At 43.9% G+C, this 9,162-nt stretch overlaps 1 protein-coding gene across 1 annotated transcript; it reads left to right on the plus strand.

Moving 5' to 3' along the window:
* The first annotated feature begins 2,321 nt into the window (after positions 1-2,321).
* LOC130580079 (olfactory receptor 5V1-like) lies at positions 2,322-3,314 on the plus strand. The gene has a single exon (XM_057377349.1). It carries the CDS (start codon positions 2,322-2,324, stop codon positions 3,312-3,314), a length of 993 nt encoding a protein of 330 aa, XP_057233332.1.
* The last annotated feature ends 5,848 nt before the right edge of the window (positions 3,315-9,162 follow it).

The following is a 9,162-nucleotide window of genomic DNA, read 5'->3' on the forward strand; positions in this document are numbered from 1 at the left end:
AGGATCACAGAATGGTTCTGGTTGAAAGGGAGAGGTGAGGGATGAACTTCTTTGCTCTATCTCTTTCTGTCATCTGAGTTTATTACAAAATTCTTTATTGCAAAACTYCCTGGGAAGCGTGATGTCTGATGGTCCTTGGGTTAACTATAGCATACAGGGAAAGGTCAGGGCCATTAATAAATYTGGGGATTTATTCCAGCCACAGCTCTGCACTCCCATGGCAGGATAGGCCTGTGCTCTGTGAGCCTTGGGGAGCTCCACCTTAGAGTCCTGGAATGGTTTGGGTTGGAAGGAACCTTAAAACTCACCTTGTTCCACCCCCAGCTATGGACAGGAACAACTTCCACTATCCCAGGGTGCTCCAAGTCCCTGGCCTTGGACACTTCTAGGGATGGGGCAGCCACAGCTTCTCTGGGTAACCTGTGCCAGAATTTCTTCCCAATATCCAACCTAAATCCCTCATCTTTTAGTTTAAATCAATTCCCTTTTTTCCTGTCACTGTTTGCCTGTGTAAAATGCAGAATCCTTAATTTTCCAGGAGTCACACCCTGCAGACACAGCAAACAGGATGAAGCAATGCCTGACAGCCAGAGCCATTCACGTGAACAGTGCACAAGTTATGGTCAAGTGTTGCTGGAATAGGAACAGGGCTGTTCCTAGTCCTGGACATCACCTGGGAAGTGCTGCTCCCATAAATCATGGATGCTTAATAGGACCAGAGGAGGATTTTGGTGCTGGTAATTTTTGGTTCCTTTGATTTCCAGCCCCCTTTGGCAATATTCTGGAAAACCACTCATACATGTAATTAAGGGAACATCCAAAAAAGCTTCAGAGACACTTGTCCCCAGACACTCCCTCATATTTATAAAACCTCATTAATGAAGAGAGGTGCCTACCCCTGCAGACAAGCCATGTCCTTGTGCCAGTGCTGACAGGTGTCTGTGTGCATATTCCAAAGCTGCTGAATTGGATTCATCTCTTCTTTAAGAGTGAAATAATTTTTCTGTCACATGTAAAAAGAAGAAAAAAGGATCAATGTTTTTCCTGGGGATACAGACTTCTGTATATCACCTGTAATTAATTCTGTGTAGCAGTGAGTATTTCTGTGTTATTTCTGTGCTATTTCACCTGAATGAGTCCCCCCATTTTATGAACAAGTGCTGCTGGATGTCCTTTTTATTTCTGCTGACTAAAATATTTCTTACGTTTAAGCTCTGACTTTGGTCACTCTCAGGTCTCTGGAAGAACATGAGACCACAGAGGAGCCTGGCTCAGATGAAATATTTCATTGATCTATTTATCTCTGCATCTCTTACAAATGAGAACTTGGTACAATATTCCCACCGTCTCAAAATCAATCCCAAAATCTCTCCAAAAGGAGGTATTTGGACTGAACTTTGCTTTCCCTCCCTATAATGTTGGTATGTAAATCCTCAGTGTAAAAACTGAGCTACATTCCATGGAGCAATGCAGGATAAATGGGAAGATCCTTTATCGCCAAGTTTAGACTTTGAGTTGGGGAAAGGGGATGGGGGGAAAGTCCAGATAGATCCCAAAAGTATTAATACTATCATGGAGCAAAATGTATAGAAAAAAAAAGTGGGAAGTTTTTAATTGGATGCCAAATTATAACTTTTTTTTATGACAGAATCACAGAATGGTTTGTGTTGGAAGGAACTTTGAAATTCAGCTGATTCCAGCCTCCTGCTGTGGGGAGGGACACCTTCCAATACATCAGTTTGCTCCAAGCCCCATCCAAAAGCTGAACAAAATCCCCCAAAATGCATTAATCTGCTGATTACCAGGGATCTAATTCTTCTCTGACAGCACCACTCCCTTACAAAATAAGTTTTAGCTTCAGTTACTAATATAACCCCTTTAGTGAAATTATTAACAGTAAATAATTTCTAAATTCTAAATACTAAATCCCTTTCAACATAAATAGCTTATGCTGGAAGGAATTTTAGGGATCTGTAACCCACTCCCCTTGCTCAGAGAACCTCCAATGCCCCGTTGCATTGCCTGGGGCTGTGTCCAAGCTGGACACCACAGGGAAGGTAATTTCAACTTTCAGCTCTTGAGTCTGAGATGGCAACTGGCAAGAATTTTGGATTAATCACTGTGAAGCTTGACGGGTACATTTTGCCTTTTACATGAGGGAAATGTGGGCAAAATTTAGATTTTGAGTGTGGCAATGCTTGGGAATTATTTTGAATTTCAAAACGGACAAAAAAACCTCCTCAGAATCTTTAGAATGGGAATGAAATTGTAACTATGTTATACCTTCTTTATTCCAGGGAAACCTCTGCCTCCTTCCCACAATGAAAGATGAAACGCAGAAGATCAACCTTTCAATAGTATCTGAATTTGTTTTTGTGGGCCTTTCTGATGCTCCAGAAATCCGTTTGCTTCTCTTTGCGCTGTTTCTTCTCATTTATTTGGCCTCTATGGCTGGCAACATCACGCTCCTCGTTGCCATTAGCACCGACTCTCACTTGCACAGCCCCATGTACTTCTTCCTCAGCAACTTAGCCCTGCTGGACCTCTTATGTCCCACCATCACCGTGCCCAAGATGCTGGGGGCTCTGCTGCTGGAGAACAGGGCGATTTCCTTCACTGGCTGCCTGTTCCAGCACTTTTCCTTCATTGTTGTGGTGGGCACAGAGATTTTCCTCCTGGCTGTGATGGCCTACGACCGCTACGTGGCCGTGTGCCACCCGCTGAGGTACCTGAGCATCGTGAGCACCAAGCTGTGCGCTCAGCTGGCCGCGGGCACCTGGGCAGCGGGGCTTCTCAACGCCCTGCTGCACACCTCTCTGGTTTTCACGCTGTCCTTTTGTGGCCCTAACAAAATCCAGCAGTATTACTGTGACATCCCTCCTGTGCTGGCCCTCTCCTGCTCGCCCACCCGTAGCAGGGAGCTGGTGATCCTGGCAGTGGCCGGGGTGCTGGGCAGCAGTGCCTGCGTGGCCACTCTGGTCTCTTAYATCTACATCCTGCTGGAAATCCTGTCCAGGAACTCTCCTGGCATCTGGCAAAAGGCTTTCTCCACCTGTGGCTCTCACCTGACTGTGGTCTGCCTTTTCTACGGGACCACCATCTGCACCTACGTCCGCCCTTCCTCCACCTACTCCCCTCGTCTGGATAGGRTCGTTTCCATGCTCTATGGAATGATCACACCGCTCCTAAATCCCATCATCTACAGCCTGAGGAACAAAGAGGTAAAATGTGCCCTAAAAAGGGTGATCAGCCGGGTGAGAAGTGCTTTAACAAGACAAGAAAACCTCGCCCAGTCTCCACCATCAGCTGGGTAGGAACTKCAGTTTGTGACTGATTTTCTTTAACTTTCAGCCATCTAAAAATTAGACGCTGGAATCCAAACTAATTTATCTGGCCTCAAAATTCCTTTTCTGGGCTGAAAACTTCTCTTGGCGCCCTCTGCAKTTTAGAAGGGAGAGCTGTGCACTTCCAGAATTTTATGGCACAGTTTTAGGTCATTGTCACAGGAGGAGAAGACTCCAGCTGGGAATGWTCTCCACTGAACACTCTAAGGAAGCTTAAGTGAGAGCAGGCAAGTGTTGGATGCATATTTTAGAGCAGGAATTCTGGGAATTGGTACTTAGGCTCACTTAGATAGACTGTACTAAAGCAGTTTTTATCCCTTTCGAAATTAAACTCCAAATATATTAAATTATATTTTTCAGATCAGTCCTGAAATCTCTCTCCTCTCTCTTTCCCCTCTCCTTGTTGAGTGTATGCTTGCTGGAATCTCTGGAGCCATGTTTGCCACTACATTTTTCTTTTTTCCCATTTTTTCTCCTTGCTGTGTCAAATCTTACTGGAAAARGAGGTGACTCTGCTTCCTGCAGCTCACTCCGCTCTTCACCACCTCTCTTATTTGTAGACAAATAATAAGTCATCCAGTAAAAATGCTAAGATTATCCTCACTTGGTTGACTCCAAAAGTTTCTGATATGTTTAATAAAATCTCTTTTACTGAAATTCAAGTGGCTCTGGATTTTTAAATGCTTTCATTTTGTGATGAGACCTTGTATTTATTGTAGCCTTAAGGTGCTTGAAATGCAGGGAAAACCATCAGTGTGAGCAAGAGTACAACTGTGAGGAGTCATAATCTTGCATTACAACTTGCACATGAAGCATTTAATCTGCCAGAAAAAAAAAAAAAAAAAATCCTTATTCCAGCTCCTCCAGGGCTCTGAGTGTCAGCACAACCAGGGCMCAGCAGTTGGATTTATCTTTATCCACACCTTTACTCCTGACTGGACCCCTGGAAACCAGAATCTGGTCCATCACCTGTTGATGGCCCCCTTGGGATGTCCCAGGCACTTTCACAAGGTCCTGAGTGACTTCTGCCAACCAAAAGTTGTTGGCCAGGAGCAGCTGCTGGTGCAGGATAATGGTGAAGGATCCATTATCCTTCAAATTCCTGCACCAACCAGATGGAGGGCTGGGGAGGTGTTGGCCAAGCCACAAACTCTCCAACCAAGGTGTGGAGAAGTTGTGACAAAGTGAACTGCTCTGGAAGTTCTCACTTCCTTTAACAAGGAGGAAAGTTTCCTTCTCAGTCCTGGTGAAGTTGTCCATGGGGACTTGTTAAAAAGATGAGGGGAGGTCCACCAGGAGCTTCTTAAGAAGGTTCCAAGATCTTTAGAGACTTCTTCAGRATGCCCAGAAGGGCTTGTTAAGCTGAAGGGCCTTGGTTGGTTGCTCCCTGCAGGACTGAAGAATACTTCTTTTTCCAGAGGCAATGGAATCTAAATGTAGTGGGTGGACAGGTGCCTAAGGATGCCTCAGCTTGTGTGCAATTCCAAACTCTGAGTGCCTTTTAAAAGAGGCATCTGAATTCCAAGGTACCAAGCTAGAGTCTTATTCCCAACCTATGTGCAGAGGGGGGATTTGGATGCTTTTCCTGGTTCATGAAGGAGGAAAGGTTTGGACTAGCAAGTCTAATTCTGCTACAGTCCTCTTCCTATCCACCCACCAGAGCCAYGTGTTCCCAAAAAGATCCACTGCAAGGAGCTGTTTGCTGCCACTGGATCAATCAAGGCTCACTGCAAAAGCTGGGATAGACTTACTATGGAATTTAGTAAAGAATATATGCATTTTCCCTTTTCAACAGCAAAAGAGAATATTGAGAAAAAGATGAAAAGTTCAGATGTGAGGAAGACCTTAAGCCTTCATTGAAGAAGACCCCCAAGACTACTTAAATTGGGGATGTACAAGCACAGTACAGAAAAACTATTCATAACCATAAAGATAGCCTTATGTAAATTAGTTCCAGGCACRTAAATGGTGATGTTATGCTGACATACCAATATTAAAAAATACTTACTGTATAAATAAGTATTTAAACACTTGACAAGGGTGGGTGAGTTATGGGGAGAGATCCCCCTCATCCTCCAGCACTGCAATAAACAATTGAGAATATTGAGAGAATATTTTCTATTGATAAGGCTCTGACACTGCTTTCCCAGAGAAACTGRGGYTGCCTCATCCCTGGAAATGTTCCAGGCCAGGCTGGATGGAACTTGGAGAAACCTGGTCTGGTGGGAAGTATCCATTAGAGGTCAACTCTTTATCATCCATCAGCTGTATCATCCTTTAATGGACAGAAGTACTAATCTCTAAATATTCCTCAAAATTGAGACATCCTCTTTTTTTTTTTTTTTTTCCTCATGCCCAGCAGCCTCTAATACTAGAAAGAGACAGCTGTGAATTTCTTTGCCAGCACTGGAATCATTTAGCAGGGAAGGATCATAATACACTCACCCAGTTTCTGATTCCCTTTCCCTGCGTGTCTATTTTTGGCTGCTCTCAGAAATCAATACCGCTGGACTGACTCATCCAGAGCTTTTTTTCATATTCCTAGAAGTGGAGCTTCCCTGCTGGAACAGGGGATGGGAGTACAGACAGCACCACCATGCGATTAAATTGAGGAAAAACACTCTGTATTTATGAAATTCCCATATGAGTGATCCTCTGTGCATTTACACTTTGCTTTTGCCACTGAAAATCATTATTTGGCTAATCTCTAGTGAGGGGTGGAGAGGAAGCATTTTCAGGCATCTATTCCTAAATATAAGGGATTCCTGAAATTCTTGATGTATCCTCAAAAAATAAAATAAAATAAAAAAAGCTATTTTCTTTCCTTAAGCAAAACCCAGCTATATTATTAATGTGTGGATTTTATTGCTTGCCATGCAACCAGGGCATTTTCCCATCTCTTTTTTCTTCGTAAGGTGGTACCAGATACAAAAATATGTGACATAAAATAGGTTGTGAATGATTTATTTTTCTCCTCTAAAAATAGTATCCCCTTATGAAATTCACGTTGGGGTCCAGTTCTGGGCTTTAAAATTCCCAAGATTTTGGGAATCAAAAAAAATTGCATTCGGTGTTTCAGTGACATTTTCTCCTCCCTTTCCTCCCTATTTTTTAACTCTTATACAAAAGATGGATTCACAGAATCAAGGCTGTGGCCACCCTTTAAATATTTGGCTTTAAATGACCTTAAACTCAAGGAGGGAAGGATTAGTTTGGATATTGGAAAGAAATGTATCCCCTTGGGGGTGGTAAAAATCTGGTTGTTTATTAATCCCATTTTAGACAGATTTGTGTTATCTCAATCAAGGGTAACTACCTAAAATTTTGGAATTCATACTGGTCATCCAGACTTCCTGTCTCTGCCCTGCCTAGAATTTATCCTGGCAGCAGCAGAAATGTGTATTAACTTTTGCTAAGTTAGGGTTTTTTCTTGAAATGTTAAATTAAAATCCAGAATTCATTTTCTAGCAGACTAAGGTTAATTCATATTCAAGTAATAGTTTCAGGTAAAAAAAAAAAAAAAAAAGTGGAGGGGGAATTGCTAGAAAAATCTAAAAATTGGGTTTGAATATTTAAAAACAATGCTCATGGCTTGTTTTTCATCAATTACTTAACAATGAATCAGCCTCAGGAAAGCAAACACACAAAATTTTGCAAGAAATCTCAGAATGAGATGCAGCATTTGATTTTAAACTTGGAAAACTAAAAGCTTTTGTACAGGAAAAATACTCCCCTTATTTGGCAGCCAGACCCTCCATAAAGAAAGGAATCTCATTTATATATATTTTATCATATTTTTATGRCCTGTTCTGCTCTCACCAAACATCTTTCAGGCTCATTCTCATCCTTCTTTCTTGACTATTTCACCACTTTCATATATTTTTTCCATTATCTTTGCCTCCAGACCACAAGCCCTTGTTCCCTTTCCCACAACATAATTAGGTTTTTATTTCTGCTTAATTGTGTTACGAAATGCTCSTTGGTGGTTATGGGGTTGGCAGTGTTACAAAACACACACAGTGATATTGAGTTTGGCTTGGGGATCTTTTTCTTTCTCTCACATATCCAAAGGACACAGAATTGGCAGGCTGGGAGAGCTGGGAATGTCCAGCCTGGAGAAGGGGAGGCTCCAGGGAAATCTTAGAGCCCCTTCCAGTGACAAAAGGGRCTCCAGGAGAGCTGGAGAGGGACTTGGGACAAGGGGGAACAGCTTCAAACTGACAAAAGGTGAGTTTAGCTGGGACATTGGGAAAAAATTCTTCCCTGTGAGGGTGGTGAGGCCTTGGAATGGATTTCCYAGAGAMGCCAWGTGATGCTYATATAACTTGGGTCAAAGGTACAAGATGCTTATATAGCTTAATTTATAAAATACCTATGTAATCTGAAGRATAACTTTATATAGCTTGATTTATAAAATACCCATGTAATCTGAATGATAACTTTTTAATACTTACATAACCTGAATCATAATTTTTAACACTTACATGACCCGAATGCTAACTTTCTATACAGTGTAATAGCCAAATGTAGTTAACTCGTTGCTTATTGCTTAAGTGAGCAAAAACTCACCAGGTGAACAACCCCGAAAATAGACAAATAGAGCTAATTAGGAAACAGCAAGGTGAACTAATGAGAAATTGGCCAGTGTAAAGCCAATTAGCCACAAGATGAAGAATTTAGACTGGTTAGATGCAGAAAGCCCAAGGAACACCATAACTGTGCGTGCTCTGAAGGAAAAGTTGAAAAGTTCAAATGTGAGGAAGACCCTGAGCCTTCATCGAGGAAGACCCCCAAGACCACTTAAATTGGGGAAGCACAAGCGCAGCAYAGAAAAGCTATTTATAACCATGAGGTAACCTTATGTAAATTAGTTCTGTACATGTATATGATGATGTTATGCTGACACAATACTTACTGTATAAATAAGTAYTTAAACACTTGACAAAGGTGGGTGAGTTAGGGGGAGAGATCCCCCTCACCTCCAGCKCTGCAATAAACAAAWCCCTGCTCCACAGAAACCGCTCTGTGGGGTTTTATTTCCARCCCATCTTTTTGGGCATCACACAGCTGCCCCATCTCTGCAAGTGTCCAAGGCCAGGCTGGATGGGGCTTGGAGCAACCTGGGATAGCGGGAGCTGTCCCTGCCCATGGAATGTGATGATCTTTAAGGTCCCTTCCACCACAAATCAGCGTGTTGATTCTGTGATAATCAGGACATTTTTAAAACTGGAAAACGTGGTTCCTCAGAGGAAGAAAAAGCTGTGCACGTGCCTGTTTGTTACGAAATTGAAGATGCAATTTAACTCTTCTGTTGCAACATCCTGAGTTTGGCACAAGTTCCACTGAGATTGTTTCAAGGCGGGCTCTTCTTWACCCAGCCCCGAGCCCCGCCCGCATTCCTCCCCGAGGGCGTTCATGAGGGCGCAGCTCCCCCGCCCCGCGGCCATGACACCCGCCCGCTCCTCCCACTGACCTCATCCCCACGCGACACCGATGCCCGGTTCCCGGGGAGCTGCGGGATGGCGGAAACCACCCTGCATGTCCCCGAGTGTCCGTGAGGAGCCATCAGTGCGGGAATCGCCCGCGCCGAGCCGCGGAGGGGCCGCTGGTGGACACCGCTCCGCCACCCCGGTGCGCCGCGGGGACTACAACTCCCAGCGTGCCCCGCGGCAGCGGCGCACGGAGCGCGCTGATTGGCTCGCGGGGACAGCGCAGCGCGGGCGCCCCCACGTGGCGGTTCGGCCGGAGCGGGATAACCCGGGACAAGCCGGGATAACCCGGGATAAACCGGGATAACCCGGGACAAACCGGGATAACT

This window comes from Malurus melanocephalus, unplaced genomic scaffold (assembly GCF_030028575.1).
Source record: "Malurus melanocephalus ecotype Western Australia unplaced genomic scaffold, MMel_1.1 scaffold_310, whole genome shotgun sequence".
NCBI lineage: Eukaryota > Metazoa > Chordata > Aves > Passeriformes > Maluridae > Malurus > Malurus melanocephalus.